Source organism: Trypanosoma melophagium (assembly GCF_022059095.1).
Source record: "Trypanosoma melophagium isolate St. Kilda chromosome Unknown ctg4segment1, whole genome shotgun sequence".
Taxonomy (NCBI): domain Eukaryota; phylum Euglenozoa; class Kinetoplastea; order Trypanosomatida; family Trypanosomatidae; genus Trypanosoma; species Trypanosoma melophagium.
The window spans coordinates 160,667-180,548 of record NW_027125179.1 but is presented as its reverse complement, the minus strand read 5'-3'; the positions used below and the strand labels follow the sequence as shown (position 1 = coordinate 180,548).

The 19,882-nt window shown below is 41.1% G+C and overlaps 10 protein-coding genes across 10 annotated transcripts; all 10 read left to right on the top strand.

Moving 5' to 3' along the window:
- Positions 1 to 38: 38 nt before the first annotated feature.
- On the top strand, positions 39 to 3,674 carry LSM04_003000 (Cullin protein; the record flags this gene model as incomplete). Its single annotated transcript, XM_067338939.1, has 1 exon — positions 39 to 3,674. One exon carries the CDS (start codon positions 39 to 41, stop codon positions 3,672 to 3,674), a length of 3,636 nt encoding a protein of 1,211 aa, XP_067187805.1.
- Positions 3,675 to 4,710: 1,036 nt separating this feature from the next.
- LSM04_008792 (Peptidase S9) lies at positions 4,711 to 7,317 on the top strand (the record flags this gene model as incomplete). Its single annotated transcript, XM_067338937.1, has 1 exon — positions 4,711 to 7,317. The coding sequence occupies one exon, from the start codon at positions 4,711 to 4,713 to the stop codon at positions 7,315 to 7,317; it is 2,607 nt and encodes an 868-aa protein (XP_067188053.1).
- Positions 7,318 to 8,205: 888 nt separating this feature from the next.
- Positions 8,206 to 8,712, top strand: LSM04_007541 (uncharacterized protein; the record flags this gene model as incomplete). Its single annotated transcript, XM_067338936.1, has 1 exon — positions 8,206 to 8,712. The coding sequence occupies one exon, from the start codon at positions 8,206 to 8,208 to the stop codon at positions 8,710 to 8,712; it is 507 nt and encodes a 168-aa protein (XP_067187987.1).
- A 938-nt stretch (positions 8,713 to 9,650) lies between these two features.
- Positions 9,651 to 10,157, top strand: LSM04_005854 (uncharacterized protein; the record flags this gene model as incomplete). Its single annotated transcript, XM_067338935.1, has 1 exon — positions 9,651 to 10,157. One exon carries the CDS (start codon positions 9,651 to 9,653, stop codon positions 10,155 to 10,157), a length of 507 nt encoding a protein of 168 aa, XP_067187911.1.
- A 933-nt stretch (positions 10,158 to 11,090) lies between these two features.
- Positions 11,091 to 11,597, top strand: LSM04_006957 (uncharacterized protein; the record flags this gene model as incomplete). Its single annotated transcript, XM_067338934.1, has 1 exon — positions 11,091 to 11,597. One exon carries the CDS (start codon positions 11,091 to 11,093, stop codon positions 11,595 to 11,597), a length of 507 nt encoding a protein of 168 aa, XP_067187956.1.
- A 258-nt stretch (positions 11,598 to 11,855) lies between these two features.
- On the top strand, positions 11,856 to 12,425 carry LSM04_004837 (EF-hand domain; the record flags this gene model as incomplete). The annotated part of the gene is made up of 1 exon (XM_067338933.1): positions 11,856 to 12,425. The coding sequence occupies one exon, from the start codon at positions 11,856 to 11,858 to the stop codon at positions 12,423 to 12,425; it is 570 nt and encodes a 189-aa protein (XP_067187872.1).
- A 375-nt stretch (positions 12,426 to 12,800) lies between these two features.
- Positions 12,801 to 13,481, top strand: LSM04_009413 (uncharacterized protein; the record flags this gene model as incomplete). Its single annotated transcript, XM_067338932.1, has 1 exon — positions 12,801 to 13,481. The coding sequence occupies one exon, from the start codon at positions 12,801 to 12,803 to the stop codon at positions 13,479 to 13,481; it is 681 nt and encodes a 226-aa protein (XP_067188073.1).
- A 585-nt stretch (positions 13,482 to 14,066) lies between these two features.
- On the top strand, positions 14,067 to 14,730 carry LSM04_005586 (uncharacterized protein; the record flags this gene model as incomplete). The annotated part of the gene is made up of 2 exons (XM_067338931.1): positions 14,067 to 14,209; positions 14,334 to 14,730. The coding sequence occupies 2 exons, from the start codon at positions 14,067 to 14,069 to the stop codon at positions 14,728 to 14,730; spliced, it is 540 nt and encodes a 179-aa protein (XP_067187902.1).
- A 642-nt stretch (positions 14,731 to 15,372) lies between these two features.
- Positions 15,373 to 16,548, top strand: LSM04_006088 (uncharacterized protein; the record flags this gene model as incomplete). The annotated part of the gene is made up of 1 exon (XM_067338930.1): positions 15,373 to 16,548. The coding sequence occupies one exon, from the start codon at positions 15,373 to 15,375 to the stop codon at positions 16,546 to 16,548; it is 1,176 nt and encodes a 391-aa protein (XP_067187919.1).
- A 1,349-nt stretch (positions 16,549 to 17,897) lies between these two features.
- Positions 17,898 to 19,568, top strand: LSM04_004493 (uncharacterized protein; the record flags this gene model as incomplete). The annotated part of the gene is made up of 1 exon (XM_067338929.1): positions 17,898 to 19,568. The coding sequence occupies one exon, from the start codon at positions 17,898 to 17,900 to the stop codon at positions 19,566 to 19,568; it is 1,671 nt and encodes a 556-aa protein (XP_067187859.1).
- Positions 19,569 to 19,882: the final 314 nt, after the last annotated feature.

Sequence of the window (19,882 nt, the reverse complement as noted above, 5' to 3'; positions counted from 1 at the left end):
ACTACTTAGTGTAGAGGGATAGAAAAAAAAAAGAAAGAATGGAAAAAGACGCTAGAGTACTGATCCATTGGCTGCGGAAGTGGAATATAATTAATGATGCTCTCATTTACTTTGCCAATAATTCCCATGCACTACACTCTTTTTCAGTTAATCCCACTAACGGCATCTGCGACGGCAAACATGAAAGTAGGGATGAGGGATTTAGTTCCTTTTTACTATTGGGATCGAGAGAAGATACAAATAACAATTCTACGGCATTCACAGAAGATGAAGGTAATGATGATAATAATAAAAATGATGAAAAAAGAAGAGATGAAGGAAAAAAAGTTACAAGAGAGAAACGTGAAAAGAAGAAGAAAATTGCTTTTACAGAAGCAGGAGATATTGGAAATATATCGATGCTTTACGCGGAAGTGTATAGTATGATTTCTATCTACGGCAAAGTGGGATTCTGGTCAAATTCTGTGGTTTTGCAGCATCTCCTCGCTTCATCTATTCGTGCTTGGTTAGAGCAACTGTGTATATGCAGTAGTAACCGACTTTGTATACATCCATTGCAAGAAATAGGAGAATTAAATCCACCACAACTATCGTGGTCGACCGATACACTTGAAAGTGTTTGGGAAGAGGCACTTGAGGCAAATTGTAAATCATGGTTAGAGTCTGTGGGGAAGTTTGGTGTAGCAGAGATGGAAAAGTCTTGTAATGATGGAATTATGAAAACATCCATCTCTGGAAGTAAGATAGATAGCGAACAGGATGATGATAATGAAAATAGTAAAAATATTAGTGATAATAATAATAATGGAAGAGTCAAAATGGAGGATGAGGAAGGTATCATTGGGCTTCATACATTAGTCAGTTTTTCCTTGCATTATATTCGCATGCGGTGGTTGTTAAAGATTGTATTTCTTCGTGTGGATGTTGAAATGAATGAAATAGCCTGGCGTATTCTGCGTAGTTCTGTATTTTTAACACTCCAACATAATAACACTACCATTGAAAGAGTTTTGTGTCATGCGGCCGAACAGTACCTGGTAACCAACTGTTATGATCATGATTATAATAATAATAATAATAATAATAATGGCAATAAAGAGAATGAAGATATCGGATTATCACGACCTATTCCAGAAGACATGGAAATATCTTCCTTTTCTAATCGCTTACAACGTGTTTGGAAGTGTGATACTTCTCTCATCTTTCGAGTCTTTACCATGTTGGATGATTGTCGTGCTTATAATATTACAAACGCCGTTACGGAGCGAATTGTGCAACTATGCCAACAACAGGGATTTGAATTGGCACAGGCGATATTAGGACCTCTCCTTGTTCAAACTCCAATCCACACTAATAACGATAACAATAATAGTAATAATAATAAGAGTGAAGAGAATACACCTACACTGGAGGATGTTACAGTGGCATTACATCACTGTATGAATGCCTTCTTACGACTACGTAGTGCCGTACTTCTCTTCTTTGGTGGGACAAAACACTCGCCTGATAAAGTCTCGCAACTTGGACGCGAACGGGCGACGGAGGCCACACGTGCATTTTCTATTGGATTTAGTCAAGGCGATATTCTTATGAAGTTTGTGGATGTTTGGGCAATGCCCATGTGGCTGCGTACATGTGCAGAGGAGCGTCAACGGCCATTACGAGATCATAAGAGTTTCTCCCAGGATAATAATGATAATAATAATAATAATAATAATAATAATAATAATAATAGTAATAATAATAATAATAATACGAGTCCAGTACCACCATATCCTGGACTAGCAACACTTATCTTTTTTATCGGCCCAGAACCGCGTTTACTGGAGACGTTTGAATTACACTTCGCTGCCGCCGTACAACGACACTTGGAGGATCTTCTTATTAAAGAACAGGGCGTAAGTGAAACCCCACGTTCTCTCCCACGTGATGTCTATCAATGTTGTGTGTTTCTACTTAAAATGACAAATCAAATGTTAGATCCTATTGCGACTGGCGGGTGTGGAGGCATTTCCACCACACTACGAGCAGTGCGAAAAGGCATACAAACGTTCTTTCTTCGCCGTGAAACATCCGTAATTCTCACATTAGCGAGTGCATTATATACGCAGGTGGTGCGAGATACCGCAGTGGATGCCGCTCATCTTGAGATTGTTGATACGATACTGGAACTGGTTTCTCTGCTTCACTCCAAGGATCTCTTTATTGACTGTTATGCCGGTTTACTCGCCCCACGACTTATGAAGATGCGACATGTAAGTGAATTGGAGGTGGACACGGAAGTTATTTCACGTTTATCGGTGCGATTGGGGAATTCGTTGGCGTCTGATCTATTTGCATTACTGCGTGATGTACGGGGAAGTACGGTGGATGTTTATTGTGATAGAGCCATCACACATGCGGCTTTAGTAATGAGAGATCATGGATTAATGGAAAATGTGCGAGTTCTCTGTAGTGCTCGATGGAAAAAATATACGCCTGTTATGATAAAACTTGCAGAAATGCAATCTCACTTTCATGCAGAGGGGTGGTTTGATGTGGGTATGTTAAAGGCAATGGAAGTATTTGAAACTTCTTATAATGGGGTCGTGAATAAGAGTTGTTATCTTGATAATAATGATAATAATAATAGTAATAATGATGGAAACACAGATCCTTATCATCTACATTACCACAATACTAATTCTAATCAGAATACTATTATGGATGCAAACACACTGCATCATACTATGAATAATAATAATAATAATATTAATATTAATATTAATATTAATATTAATATTAATAATAGTGTGCGACGGCGACTTCTCTCGTGGTCCTTGGGCGCTGGTACTCTCACTATTATCTGTCACCCCTCATCTGTGGAGGAACGTGAGGTGGATAGTAATAATGGTTTTAATAACAACAACACTGTGCAGATCACACTACCGCCCGTTGGATTGTTATTACTGCAGGCATTGGAGCGATTAACACAAATACAGACATCATCATCATCACAGAGTGGAATTACGTTTGATGTGTTGTATGATACATTACCCGTGAAGGTGCCGAAGCCACTTGTGGGGGTTTTACTAAGTGGATTGGTGCGGCATGGCATCGTGCGTAGAAGGATTTTCCACAGTGAGGAGACGGGAGAACCTAATAATAATAATAATAATAATAATAATAATAATAATAATAATAATAATAATAATAATAATAATAATAATAATAATAATAATAATAATAATAATAATAATAATAATAATAATAGTAATGATAATAATAATAATAAGAACCATTCAACCAGTGTGAAGGGAAAAGGATTCTACACGTATAATCTACCATCGAACTTTGCGGCTTGCAAGAAAAGAAAAATTGTGATTGATGCGGCAGATGCCGTTCATCATTGGGCACCACACGCCCAGGATCACAATAGTGCGGGCAAATCCCCTGATAAGGCACTAAGTGGAATGGTGGATGTGGAGCGAATGAAGAAACTGGAGGCCTGCATCGTGCGGATTATGAAAAGTAAACGTCGTCTCTCACATTTGAATCTCTTCAGTTGTGCCGCAGAGCAGTTGGCGATGCACTTTGCGGTTACTGGGCCAATGATGAAGAGTTGTGTGGCACAATTGATTGAGCGGGAGTTCCTCGCACGGGAAGGGACAGATAATTATATCTACCTTCTGTGAAACGTTCTTTGGTGGTGTTTTTGTTTTTGTTTTTGTTTTTTGGTTATATATATATATATATATATATATATATATATATATATATAGTTTTTCTTCCTCGTTGCTCTCTTATTATTATTATTATTATTATTATTATTATTATTATTATTATTATTATTATTATTATTATTATTATTATTATTATTTTGTTGTATGCATTTCATGTAAAGGTGTACACAAGCGAGTATATATATATATATATATATATATATGGTCAATCCAATTCATTTTCTGTATAAAGCGCATCTCTGTATAGTGAAGGTGTCATAAAGATAAATACAAATCGAATTATATATTTCTATTGGTAACATCCGGTGATGCCTCCAGTTATTGCTTTTTTATTCCTATTTCAGTTTTACTGTTTTATTTTTATATTTCGTTTCATTTTTCTTTTGTTTTTTTTTTCTTATTGTTTGGTATTACTTTCATTGTTATCTTCGTTATTATTGTTACTACCTTTCATATTTCCCTGTCTAATTTCGTTTATTATCATGTGGATTGGGCTGGAGAGGGAGAGGGAGAGGGTATATCGGGTATATCGACAATATTGTTTGTAACGACGTTGTTTCTTGCAATTGACTTGAATTCTGTTTATATCTTCTAGTACAATACGTGTGGACGTGTAATCTTTCAAACTATATATCTATCTATCTATAAACACACATATCTCTATAATGTGTGTGTTGGACATCATTGTGAATATGTCTCCCTACATTCATACAGTGTGCACAGGCAGAGAGTGGTATTAATATATATATATATATATATATATATATATATATATATATATATATATATATATATATATATATAATGTAGGGTATTAGAGCTATTTCTTTTCCTTTTTCATCTTAACTCCGCGCATTGATTTTGTTTGGTTTGGTTTTTTTCTTTATTGTTTAAGAAGAGAACAATAAAAAAAAGAAGTCAGTCCTACCGTTATATATATATATATATATATATTAAACCAATCAAAGGAAGAAGAAAGAGAGAAAAGATGTCTAAACTTCCTCTTAAAACATATGTGGAGGCCTTAAGATCCTTCGATACCACCAGCACTGGACCAGGCAAGCCACAACAACTCTGTATAGTCCATCAACAAATCTATTGGCTACAAGGTATGAGTCAAGAACTCTACACAGTTTCCCTAGAAGACAGTAATGCAGTTCCCACACGTGTTATTGTACAAGAGAAAGAAAAAGAAAAGTCTCAGGAAGATTGTCCTCCAACATCAAAGGAGGAGGAATTATTACGTGAACGACTACGAAGGCGGGTAACGGGTATTAGTAGTTACCGTGTGCGTCCATACGATAAAGCTGTATTCTTTACGAGTGGAACAAATATGTTTTTGTATTATCCATCCACTAAACAGGCACCATTAAAGATATTTGATTATATCTCTGAGGAAACACGAAAACGATTATTTTCTGCAGAAGGTAAACCTTTTCTATGCATTCAACATATGGAGCATGTTCAGGATTCACTCCCTTCAGAAAAAGGAGAAGGCGGAGAACATACACGTACAAATATGCTTAATGTTATTGCTTTCGTATATGATAGTAACTTGTATAGGGCCACTATTAAGGAACAACAAGAGGATCCAGCACTACCACCTCTTAATGTAGATGTGGAGAGTATAACTAGATTTGGTGATAAATCGCATGAATGTGGTACGGCAGATTATATTATGCAGGAGGAATTCTCTCGATATACAGGACACTATTCCACAGATCACTATATATTATTCACCTATACGGATACTTCTATGCTACGTGTGGTTTCACTCCTTGATGGGACGGATAATTCTTCTATAGAGGAAATGCCATACTGCCGTGTTGGCGATCCAAATGCCCGCAGTGTTATTGTTGTGTATGAATTAAAAAGAAAATGTTTTCGAGTTGTACCACAAGATGCTATTACTGCGGTAGCACCATGGGCAGAGTATATTCCACAATTTGGTTTTAAAAATAAGAACACTATTTACTTTTCTCTACTAAGTCGCACACAGGAGCAGTATTGCGTTTTATCATGCCCTATTGAATCTCTCCCAGTGATTGAAGTAAATGAAATAGCGCATTACTTCTCTGATCACAATAATAATGATGATAATGCTAATGGTAATAGCAATACATATGAAGGAAAAGAAGCATCTCATCTTAACAAGAAGGGAACCACATCCACAACCGAGAAACCGCAGTTGTTTACTGTGGAGTGGGAACAATGTATACCGTGGGCGTGGGTAGAAGTTAAGCCAGGTTCACCAATTCTATTTGGAAATGAATATGATATTACTATCTGTCATGCCAGTGAAACTCCCACAGCACATTATCATCTCTTTGTAAGAAAAAGTGGTGGTGACAAAAATGCATGGCGTCCTTTAACGCAAGGGGAATGGAATATAAAACCAGAGAGCGTACGGGTGTTGTATGATAGAGTTATATTTATTGCAAACGCCGGTAATAGACTTGGAAGTGTATTATTCAGTGTACCACTACAGATCAGTGAAAATGCGGCAACAGTAGATCGGTTAACACGACTTTCACCTCCTAATGAACATGTCTACAGTTTTACTGTAAAGAATGATATACTTTGTTATGTGGCAGGAACAGCAGCACAACCACCGGAATTGTATCAAACCGTATTAAATAATACCAACACACGACGTTTTATTGATACCAAATGGCATGATGTGGATATGGCGGGAAAAAAAGAAAAGATAACGAGTAGTATTAAACTTGATGATTTGGTCATTCCAACAATTCTTACCACTGTTAATAGACGTGGCGTTCCTCTCAGTGGTCGATTGTTTGTTTCCCCTAATATTGTTCCAGGCAAACCTGCTCCGTTGGCTATTTACGTCTACGGTGGTCCACATGTCCAACTTGTCCATGAAAACGACTATGATGGCACCTGCAAAGCCATTTTTCAACTCCTAGCAAAGATGGGCATATCTGTCTTGGTAGCAGATGGACAAATGAGTAACGCCAATGGACTGCGTGATCTCAGTATCTGCAAACATAACATGGGGAACTTTGAAACCACCGATTATGTGGATTTTGCACGATTTCTCTCCACATCAAAAGATCTTCCTGGTGGGTTCACGGTGGATCCGGCCAGAGTGGCTGTGTTTGGCTGGTCCTATGGCGGTTATGCCACACTGCTGGCCATGTCACAGGCCGCGGATGTGTTTAAGATAGGTTTCGCCGGTGCTCCTGTGGGAGATTGGAGACTCTACGATACGGGATATACAGAACGTTATATGGGTGAACTCTACACGACGGAAGAAACGGCGGAGGGAGATGCTAGTAATGTGAAAGAAAACAAAAGAAATAAGACACCAAATAAGGCTTATATAACCAGCAGAATTGCAAACTTTGTATCAGGATTCCCCGATGACTTAAATCGTGTTTTTATTGCCCATGGATTGTTGGATGAAAATGTACACTTCTTCAACACATGCGATGTTATTAATGCGATGATAGAAGAAGGAAAGCCGTACCATATTATCCTCTATCCAGGTGAACGTCATGGTTTAATGAAGAAGAAAGCATCACGTCTTCATCACGACGCAATGGTTGTCAAAACACTCACTGAGATGCTCTAGGTAAACAAATTAGAGATAACGTTTGCTTTTATATTCCTACCTCACTTTCAACCTCTACATAAGATCATCATTTCTACAGCAAACAATAGGAGCGAATATACAAATATATATATTAACAATGGGAAAAACAAAGATATGCTTGGGAGGGTATTGAAAAGATCCGAAATTATTTATAATTTATTACAATGATATAAAATTTAAAAATAAATTAAAAGACATTTTGACAAATTTTCGAACAATTATTCCATCTCTTCACCCCTACTTCTTTCCAAGTAATATTACAACAATACTAAAGATATTTGTGATGAATATGCTATGTTATATTATTGGAAGACGAGTCTGAACACTGATGCATGATATTTTACGGCACTGATGATGCAACACACGGCGGGCCATGCGCCTCGTCTCTTCTCCTACCCACACCAACCCCCAGTACACAGCACACAGGAACGTGGCAGGCTGCTGGGGGTCGCCTTCATCCCCCACGCGGTTCAACAACATGATCCTAGATGACGGAGTGCAAACAGCAGCACGTGATGAGAAGTATCTTTTTTATGTAACTCGGGAAAACTGAGTGAACACCTTGACGAGCCATTGGAACAATCGTTAGATAGTAGCGCTGACGCTGCCTGCGCACCAAACCATTTCCTCCCACACACACACACACACACACCTTTCCCTCCCGTGCACAACTACCACCACTGTGGCCGGCATCCCTTGTAATAGCGAGCGGACCGAAGTGCATCTCCGCAAGCCGCTCGTCTACACCGGGGGAAAAGACAAGACAAAGAAGTGAAGGATGGCGTTACAACCACCGACAGTAGCAGCAGCAGCAGCAGACACGCACAGACGCACACGTATATCAGCACATAAACGCAATGACCGAGAATGATGAAAACGTGGGTCCCTGGCCGCACGCGGTGTGACGCTGCCCCACCAACACCACCGCGCCGTTACTCCGCCGCAGCCGTTGCACAAGCAAACCCGTTGTGGGCAACACACGCAGCCGCGCACCACAAGAAATGTCTCCGCCGCTCCACGGGGTGCCGCCACCGCGCGGGTCCCGAGCCAAAGTCCCTCGCCCGCACACCACAGAGTGTAGAGGCAGCAAGTGCCTCGCGTGGGGAAACCTGCGCTACAGTAAAACCTGCGCCGCACCGCGGTGCTGGGGCCACCGGCTGTCGCGGTCGATCCCCGCAAGGCGGATCCCACGGCAGCAGCCAACGCGGGCCGTGCCAGCAGCACGAGACTCCCCGTCCGGTGGTGACAACGTCGGGCGCCACGCAGCACACGTACAGCCATGAGCGGCAAACGCAGAAGAGGGCTTACTATTGGAGGCAGCGCGAGCGAGCGAGCGGAGCAGTACCGACGTGCCGTGGCCGAGGCGGTGCCTAGTCGCACCAGACGCGTGCACAGGTGAATCCCACACAATTCTGACCCATTTACATAAACACTTTCCCTCCCTCCCTTTTCTTTCTATTTCCTTACGCCAGAGACTTGGGCACAGCTGGATGACCTGAACATGATGTCGATTCACTTCGCATCGCGACACACCGATAACCACAATGAGAGAGACGCGAATGAAAAAAAAATATCGAGAAAGAACATCTGAGTATATCCCTCCCCTCTTCCCAATACCACCATCAACAGCACTCATTTCAAGCCGCACGAGCATGAACGCGTTGTTCTGCGGTCGGGTGACGTGCAAGAGGCTGATGTATACATGCACACACACTGCTGGCATTTGTGATGAATATGCTATGTTATATTATTGGAAGACGAGTCTGAACACTGATGCATGATATTTTACGGCACTGATGATGCAACACACGGCGGGCCATGCGCCTCGTCTCTTCTCCTACCCACACCAACCCCCAGTACACAGCACACAGGAACGTGGCAGGCTGCTGGGGGTCGCCTTCATCCCCCACGCGGTTCAACAACATGATCCTAGATGACGGAGCGCAAACAGCAGCACGTGATGAGAAGTATCTTTTTTATGTAACTCGGGAAAACTGAGTGAACACCTTGACGAGCCATTGGAACAATCGTTAGATAGTAGCGCTGACGCTGCCTGCGCACCAAACCATTTCCTCCCACACACACACACACACACACCTTTCCCTCCCGTGCACAACTACCACCACTGTGGCCGGCATCCCTTGTAATAGCGAGCGGACCGAAGTGCATCTCCGCAAGCCGCTCGTCTACACCGGGGGAAAAGACAAGACAAAGAAGTGAAGGATGGCGTTACAACCACCGACAGTAGCAGCAGCAGCAGCAGACACGCACAGACGCACACGTATATCAGCACATAAACGCAATGACCGAGAATGATGAAAACGTGGGTCCCTGGCCGCACGCGGTGTGACGCTGCCCCACCAACACCACCGCGCCGTTACTCCGCCGCAGCCGTTGCACAAGCAAACCCGTTGTGGGCAACACACGCAGCCGCGCACCACAAGAAATGTCTCCGCCGCTCCACGGGGTGCCGCCACCGCGCGGGTCCCGAGCCAAAGTCCCTCGCCCGCACACCACAGAGTGTAGAGGCAGCAAGTGCCTCGCGTGGGGAAACCTGCGCTACAGTAAAACCTGCGCCGCACCGCGGTGCTGGGGCCACCGGCTGTCGCGGTCGATCCCCGCAAGGCGGATCCCACGGCAGCAGCCAACGCGGGCCGTGCCAGCAGCACGAGACTCCCCGTCCGGTGGTGACAACGTCGGGCGCCACGCAGCACACGTACAGCCATGAGCGGCAAACGCAGAAGAGGGCTTACTATTGGAGGCAGCGCGAGCGAGCGAGCGGAGCAGTACCGACGTGCCGTGGCCGAGGCGGTGCCTAGTCGCACCAGACGCGTGCACAGGTGAATCCCACACAATTCTGACCCATTTACATAAACACTTTCCCTCCCTCCCTTTTCTTTCTATTTCCTTACGCCAGAGACTTGGGCACAGCTGGATGACCTGAACATGATGTCGATTCACTTCGCATCGCGACACACCGATAACCACAATGAGAGAGACGCGAATGAAAAAAAATATCGAGAAAGAACATCTGAGTATATCCCCTCCCCTCTTCCCAATACCACCATCAACAGCACTCATTTCAAGCCGCACGAGCATGAACGCGTTGTTCTGCGGTCGGGTGACGTGCAAGAGGCTGATGTATACATGCACACACACTGCTGGCATTTGTGATGAATATGCTATGTTATATTATTGGAAGACGAGTCTGAACACTGATGCATGATATTTTACGGCACTGATGATGCAACACACGGCGGGCCATGCGCCTCGTCTCTTCTCCTACCCACACCAACCCCCAGTACACAGCACACAGGAACGTGGCAGGCTGCTGGGGGTCGCCTTCATCCCCCACGCGGTTCAACAACATGATCCTAGATGACGGAGCGCAAACAGCAGCACGTGATGAGAAGTATCTTTTTTATGTAACTCGGGAAAACTGAGTGAACACCTTGACGAGCCATTGGAACAATCGTTAGATAGTAGCGCTGACGCTGCCTGCGCACCAAACCATTTCCTCCCACACACACACACACACCTTTCCCTCCCGTGCACAACTACCACCACTGTGGCCGGCATCCCTTGTAATAGCGAGCGGACCGAAGTGCATCTCCGCAAGCCGCTCGTCTACACCGGGGGAAAGACAAGACAAAGACGTGAAGGATGGCGTTACAACCACCGACAGTAGCAGCAGCAGCAGCAGACACGCACAGACGCACACGTATATCAGCACATAAACGCAATGACCGAGAATGATGAAAACGTGGGTCCCTGGCCGCACGCGGTGTGACGCTGCCCCACCAACACCACCGCGCCGTTACTCCGCCGCAGCCGTTGCACAAGCAAACCCGTTGTGGGCAACACACGCAGCCGCGCACCACAAGAAATGTCTCCGCCGCTCCACGGGGTGCCGCCACCGCGCGGGTCCCGAGCCAAAGTCCCTCGCCCGCACACCACAGAGTGTAGAGGCAGCAAGTGCCTCGCGTGGGGAAACCTGCGCTACAGTAAAACCTGCGCCGCACCGCGGTGCTGGGGCCACCGGCTGTCGCGGTCGATCCCCGCAAGGCGGATCCCACGGCAGCAGCCAACGCGGGCCGTGCCAGCAGCACGAGACTCCCCGTCCGGTGGTGACAACGTCGGGCGCCACGCAGCACACGTACAGCCATGAGCGGCAAACGCAGAAGAGGGCTTACTATTGGAGGCAGCGCGAGCGAGCGAGCGGAGCAGTACCGACGTGCCGTGGCCGAGGCGGTGCCTAGTCGCACCAGACGCGTGCACAGGTGAATCCCACACAATTCTGACCCATTTACATAAACACTTTCTTTCTCTCATTGTAGTATACTGGTTTTTCGTATTTCTTAGTTGGTTGTTTTTGTGTGAGTGTTTTCTGTGGCCATCGATTATGTTTTTAATACCTTCATTAGTTTGGTTTATATGTCTTTTTTTTTCTTTGTTTTGCATTCTTTTTTATTAGTTGCTAAAGTAGTCCTTTGCTTTGTAGTTACTTTTTTTTTTTAATGGCAGCTCTTGATGCGTTGAAGGAGGATATTCTGGATGTATTTCATGTCTTCGATGAGGATGGTTCTGGTACTATTTCTCTCCAGGAGTTAACTCGTGCGATTCATACTATTACTGGTGTACGTATGTCTCGTGTTGATTTGCGTGTGCTTGTTCAATCTGCGCAAGAAGAACTAAAAGAAGAAGCAATGTCAAAGAAACAACAAGAATCGGAGGAAGGTGGTATGTGGAATGGTAAAAATTTAGATGTTTCAAAGGCTCAAGCGTCTAGTGGTGAGCAAGATACAGTGGATGAGACTTTGTTTGTTGCCGTTGTTTTGAAAACGTTAAGTAGGCGTACCTATGAGCAGGAATTGATTTTTACTTTTCATTTACTGGAAGATAAGAACTATCCTGGTTTTATCACGAAGGAAAGTTTAAAAAAGGCAGCTGCTGAAATGGAAGAATGTCTGACAGAACAGGAGGTGAATGAGATGTTTGATAAACTTGTAACCGGCGTACCAACTCCTGCATTGGATTTTACGACCTTTTCCACAATTCTTGAGACTGCAAGACGATCCGAAGAGTAGTATTAGGTTTTCTCGTTTTTTTGTTTTTTATTCAGACCTGCCAATGTTATGGAACCTTGCTTTTGCCTTGCACAGTGTTGTGTATGTGTCGTAATAGGAATGTAATGTACATCTATTTAAACTCTGGAGGCTCTGTCAGTAGGGATTTTTCTCTTTATTATGCTTTTTCTTTATCACTAGGTGGTTTTTTTTTTTTGTTTTCCTGCTGTTCTTTTTTTATTCGCTCACTTGTGTTCATATATTTTTTCTTCTTTTTGCATGTGGAAAGGTGTTTGTTTTCTTGTTTTTTTTTTCTTTCGTTCTTGTAGTTGTTTAGTTTTTCGTTGTAGTTTGCTTTTTTTTTCATTTTTAAGTGTGTTCACTATATAACACATAATGGTAGGATCTGCCTGTCCGTATTGTAAACGGAGTTTCAGTCTACTTCTCTGGAGACATCAGTGCGATGTTTGCCAAGTTGTCGTCTGCGATGACTGCGTCCCTAAAAGCAACGGCCTCCGCCGCTGCCCGCAGTGTGTCCCGAGGCGGACGGCCACCGAACACCAACAACGATCGTCAAATTCGGAGAAACCGTCAATTTTGAATGAGGCGGAGGAGCGGGAGAAACGTTTGCGGGCGGTGGAGAGTCGCATGAAGGCCGCCCAGCAACGGGGGAAACCACAGGAACAACGTCCTGTTAAACCCACAACAGCACAAACAACAAATACAAATGGAAATATAAATACAACATTACCGCAGGCAGAAGTAACAGTGGGGGTTTCACGATCATCAAGTGCGAATATCACTGAAAAAGCAACGAGTAGTACTCCAACGCAGGCACAAGTGGACGAAAACCCCATGTTGGATGCTGTGTTGCGTCGTAGGCAGCAGGAACAGTCAAAGATGACTGCAAACCGAAATAATTCAGCAGAGAAAACTCAATTGTTGGCGGAAATTTTAAGTATTCTCAATCAACGAGGTGAAGAAGAACCGTTCGGACTTCGGGCTATGGATGAGACGAAGCTTCAGTCGTACCTACGTTATATTAAATGCAGGGAAAAAGGCACTGATGGAATTTGAAATGTGAACGAACGGTACTGATTTCATTTTTTTTATTACTCCTTTTTTTTTTCTGTGTGTCTTTGTGCTTGTGTGACCAGAATAAATGAGTTTGTTTTTTTTTTTCCTTTCTTAACCTATATATATATATATATATATATATATATATATATATATATATATATATTACCTCTGTACTTGTTTGAATTTTTGAGCCTGATTCGTTAGGGACAAAAATGAGTGTATGAGGATGTTTATATATTTATATTCTCTTATTCTGTATGGTATTATTTTTCGTTTGTTTTTATTTTTGGGGTGTTTGTTCGTCACGACTTACCTCATCGTTTGCTAATAGAGCGGTTCTACTCTCTACTGTTCTCATTCCATTTTTCCTTATTTTTCTTTTTTATTTTCTACAACTTAAATGTACCGTTTTGTTTTGTTTGTTATTACTGTACCCATACGTGCGTATGTGTGTTTATATATAGATAGAGGGACCTCATATTGGTTGTGTCTTTCCAAACAGATGTCCTCACCTGGAAGTAAATGCCGCCTTCCTGACCCACACGCATTTTCTCATATTTCAACAACAACAACGGGGTCAAAATGAAAAAAGTATCGTTAAAAATTCTCCAAAAAGTCGAGATGCGGATGGGTATGCAAATAACACCAGCAACAGCAGTTCTAGCAGGAAGTATTAAGAAGAAACGAGGGAAAGGAGGAGATACAAGTGGATTATCCCTCACAAGGTGATGATAGCGCTACGGAATGGATTCATAACGTGGAGTAAAACTGCTGTGAGAGCAGTTTAACACTAATGGAGATAAGTGTGTGAGATGCGGAACTCGATAGGCGGCGAACGGAAGTATCGAGGGATATAGAATACATTTACAACTGTATTCACATACTGCGGAATCGTGGTAGACATTATACAGAGGAGGGTCAATCATGTGTAGATGGAAGACGATCATTCCATAAAAGAGAAGGAAGTAATGCTTTTGTAGGTGATGTGAATATTCCTTCTGCAGAAAATTCCCCAGATTTGGAGAATCTATTAAATAATAATGGTAATAATTTCAGTAATGTACGGCATAGAGTGAAGGAGACTGTTCTTATTTCAGCGAGTGAAGATGATGATAATTGGATGCCTCCTGTTAAGAAAGGAGTGGATAATGACAATAAGAATAACAACAAGAAGAAGAGTGGGAATGCCGCTCGTGAAGGAAAAACTTCTGATGGAGAAGATACGATTGATGAAACAGACCTTTAGGTTTGGTGTATTTTCCTCCGTTGTTGTTGTTGTTGTTGTTGTTGTTGCTTTTCTTCTTTATATTTTCCTCTTTTTCTCTGTCTCTCTGTCTCTCTGATATATGTGTGTAATACCAGTTTCAAGTACGAATGTCGTCTTGTGGTATTTGATTTATCGATGATTATTTAGAACTGACTGAATAAAAGAAAAAGTGGGGTTTGGGGAGAAGGTATTAAATAGTGTAAAAGGTATTAACTTCTGTTTTATAGTGATCATTAGTATCGTTAGTCTATACTTGTTTTTTTATTTGCTTTTCCTTCTTTTGTGATGATCAATTGACAAATAAAAAGAAACCCAGATAATGTTATTATTGATTTTTTTCTATTTAATTTCTATATCCTTTTATTGATGCTTAACACCTAATTACTATCTGTAGTGGATGTATAAATCTTTTCTTTTTTTATTTACTTCTCTTTATCTGTGTATGTATGTGTTAGTACCATAGAGCAGTTACTGCCATCAATCCATATCACAGTCGTGAAGCAGTTCCAACAACAACAAGAATAAAAATAATAAGAATATTAAATACCAATACCAAGAAGAACAGAAAAACAAACGGATAAATAGAGCCGAATAAAGAAAGAAAAACACAGGAATCTAATTATGGACGGTTCAACAATTATAGCAATTGTATTGGTTTCTCTCTTGTTTGTGGTGGTGATTGGAGTACTGATATTTGTGGTTATATATTTCGTGGGAAAACGACGACGTGGAGATGCTGTAGACTCCGACACCGCATCATTACAAAGTGGGAATTATCTACATTTTATAGATCTACGTAATAATCCTCGCACAATTGATATTGTAGGGAAATCCATTATGAATAAATCCTCTCTCATGATGGAAATAGCACTACTATGCGGTATTGAAGATCCATCTACACTCATATTAGTGTATGCAAAGGACGGGGGAGTTTTACATGAAGTGAATGTGGAAGCATTACTTCGACGTGATAGTCACATTATACAACGTCTGTTATATACCGCTCGTAATCCACCCATGTTATATCAAATGGTAGAAAACTCACTCTCTACAGAATCCCTAAGACACACAATTGCATCACAATTAAATACGCAATCCCCAGAAAACATAGTTGCTGGAGTTCCTACAGTGAGTCCAACACCATTACCCACTCGGGACTCCAGTGTGGAGGAGGTGAATTACACACGTGATGGGGAATCACGCTATTCAAAGAGTAAACAACAACATCGCTGTGAGAATAGTGCACCATCGCCTATTATACTCCCAAATCGACAACACATTACAACCTCTACGCCTGTTTCTATTATCGCAGTGGAGTATGTACGTGATGATAACGGCACTTCACTTGATGAACGTTCCACGTGTATTATAGAAGATGCGATGAATGATGGATTTCAACATAATGTAGCCCTGCCAAATGGATCACTTGTTACGATAAGCCCCAGCACACGTGAGGCGTGGATGGAGTACTATAGAGAAAAGAAAGAACCGGTATATTTACACCGTCGATCAGCAGACACTGTGCACTTTACACTGGATAGTGGCCCTAATCCCCAATGGCAGTTGTATCGACATAAGATTTATTTACCAACTGGTCGTTGGTGTTTGCGGGCAGAGACACTACGACATGAAGAAAAAATAGAAGATGGTAATGTCAATAATAATAATAATAATAATAATAATAATAATAATAATAATAATAATAATAATAATAAGAAACGACTCGAACAATCATATTCTGTTGGGACCAATTCGCGTGTATTCACGGTTGATAGCTCATCTATAAATCGGGAGTGAGGGTGTAGTAGATACCCACTACCCGTACGCAACAAAATGAATGAGACAAAAAATAAACCAAAAAAGATTAGACAGGGAAAATGAAATGTCTTGATTGTGAAATAAAGTAAGAAGGAAGGAAAGAAAAAGAGAAGAAAAAGAATAACGGAGGGACTATTGTAACTGATATAGCTCTGTAGCCTGTACCTAATTGATAAGTAAAGCTAGGAAGGAACTTCTTTGATAACACCTCTCTCGCCATTTGTTTTTTATTTAATCAACAGAGAAGCAAACAATATAAACGATGGTGTGTCAAAAGTAAGGAAATGAAAAAGAAGAAGAAACATAAAGAGAGGGGGAAAAAAATGCAAAAGGGAAATAGTTAGCGGAAATATTTTTATTGTTTTTGTCTGTATGGGCATATTTATGTGGGTCCCTCATTTGGGCGCTTATTATGTTAAGCCTTTTTTCTCTTTGGGAGGGAGGAGGGCTCTTGCGGCTCATCATTTTTATTATGAGCTCCATACAAATCGATTATTTGTTTGTGTTTGTGTTTGTATGTGTGTGTGTTTTTATTGTTTTTATCCTTTCTATTTTGTCTTTTTATTAGGCTAATTGTATTCCTGTCTTCATTCCGCAATTCCTTTTTTTTTTTTTTTGGGGGGGGGGTGTTCATTGTTATCATTGTTTTTCTTTTGTCTTCTATTTCATCTGCCTTTATTGCTATTTTTTGTTCTTTGTTTCTTTCTTTGTTTATTGTTATTGTCTTGATTGTTATTAATTTATTATTGTTTTGGGATTTTGTGAATAGAATATGCACCTTTAATTGCTCTGGTAGAGTTAGGGTCGTGTAGGATGTTGTTTTCTTTATATATATATATATATATATATTCTATCTATTTGTTATTTTCGGTAAAATACGGGGGAATCCGCCGACTGAATGATTGGAAAGTGTTTAACTTTTCTTTTCCTTTCCCTCTTATTTATTTATTTTCAAGAAGGTTGTTGTCAATTCTGGGAAGGAGAAGAGGCCCTTTAGAATCGGCCGCTTTGTCAGTACTGCCGGATCTTTCGTCCTGTAGAATGTAATGTCTAAGTTTGTTTGTTCTATTTTTTTTTCCTTTTTCTTATATTAATGGTTCATAGTTTTGTTGGGCTGTGTAACGGATTTTGTAAGGGTATAGAATGAATGTTTTTTTGTTTATTTCATTCTTTTTCGTTTTTTTTAATATTATTGTACAAGGTTTGACCCAGGTAGGAAGCGTATTCTTCTCTGTTTTTATTATTATTATTATTATTATTATTATTATTATTATTATTATTATTACTATTATTATTTTACCAAATAACGGAAAGAGGAATCTGTGATAATGCTTTCAGATCTCCTTGATAAGATTAGAGCATCCCCGCAAGATGAGGATCACTACAACAGACTGGAATCTACTTTAGAGCAGCAGATGATGGAAGTTATCACGCAGTCCCATCTTATTAAAAGACCTCTTATGGAATTAATGGAATTGGATAAACATGCCGTTGAAACATCATCATCGCATGGTTTCGCAATGGGTTTAACATACTTGGCAACGGCTATTGTGTTAAGTGAATCACCTGCGGAAAGTGAAGGTGTTGCGTTAGTGGTAAAAACAGTTGAGCAACATCTTCTCGCCCCCAACTCCACCGCATATAATCAACTGCGTGGTCATCGATTAGCATTAGAACGCTTTGAGGCTTTAATGCGTGGTTATATACATGTAGTAGATGCCCTAGATGCGGGTAATTATAGACGCACGTTATACTATTTACATGAGGCGGCTGTACGTTTTACGCCATCCTCGCAATCTCTCAGTGTGGCGCATCCTCTTTTAGTGCGAGAGGCATCACGTCTACATTGTCCATCACCCGCGCTTACTGTTATGTCACAGTCGGTGTTGAATATTTCCCCAGATGATACCGGGGCGGGGGTTATACACTTTTATCACTACTTCTACGAGGGTGGGATGTTATTAGCGAAATTGCATTGTTGGCAAGATGCCGTTATGTGGCTTCGCTCTGTGTTGTTACTTCCACAACGTGCCATGCGTGGAACAATTGTCTCGCCGAAACATGTGGAGTTGGACACGGTACTATTACGTGCCCGAAAGGCATTAATGCTTATTTCTATTATCGCCCATGGGGAGTTTGCAGATCCGGTGAATCGCAAGCAAGCTAAACATAAAATGATGCATGAATTTAATAGAGATTCAATGGAGCCGTATGTACGACTTCTCTCTGCTGCCGCCCGGCGTGATGGAAAGATGTGGGAAACGGTGGAAAAGCAGTTCATCTCATTATGGCAACAGGATGAAATGATGGAACTTGTAATAGAAGCTGGGGCACGATTGCGACGGCATGTGATTCGTGATTTGGCAAAGGTGGCAAATCGTGTATATATGAAAGATATAATATCGACACTTCACAAGCATGCTCTTTATACACCAAAAGAAGAAACGGATAATAATAATATTAGTAGTAGGAATGATGCTGGTGTGATGGATCTTTTGTTAACCATGCAAGAAGAAGGTGAATTACTTGTAAGGCTTGAGTATATTAAATCTACAGATGCACGTAATAATAATAATAATAATAATAATAATAATAATAATAATAATAATAATAATACGTCTGGAGACGCGGAAGATGAAATGGAACTATCGAATGCAAAAGAAATAAATAAGGAAACGTTAGTGGTTCAACTTGCTATACCACCCGCACGTGTTTCTCCTGTGGTATTAGGGAATTGTTGCAAAGGTGTAGATGTACTTTGTTTGTCCGATGTGGAGCGTAAACGACTTGTACAGGCACAACTCCGTCGGGCATTAGAAGAACGTGTAGAACGGTGTGAACGGGCCCGTCAGGCATTAATGCAGGCGACGGAGTTAACGGGATTGGGAGAAAAAGAAACAAGCGGAAGAGAAAGAAGAAGATGTGTATATGGAACGAATATGCATTTAGACAATAATGAAGAAATGGAAAGTCATCTCAATCATGGTGCCTGGTTGTAAAGGGAAAAATAAATAAATACCGTAGAGAGTGGAGTTTATAATAGGGTATTATTATTATTATTATTATTATTATTATTATTATTATTATTATTATTATTATTATTTGTTATGGCTATTGGGTAGAGTGAGAAAACCTGCATGTCCATGTGTGTCTCTTTATGTTTGTGTTTGTGTTTTGGGAATTTCTTGATCGTATCTTTTTTTTTTCTTCTTCTTTTGACTCGCTTTTCCCCAATGGGATTTATTTTTATTTATTTATTTATTTATTTATTTATTTATTTATTTAGTAGTTGTTGTTTCTTTTTTTTTTTGCT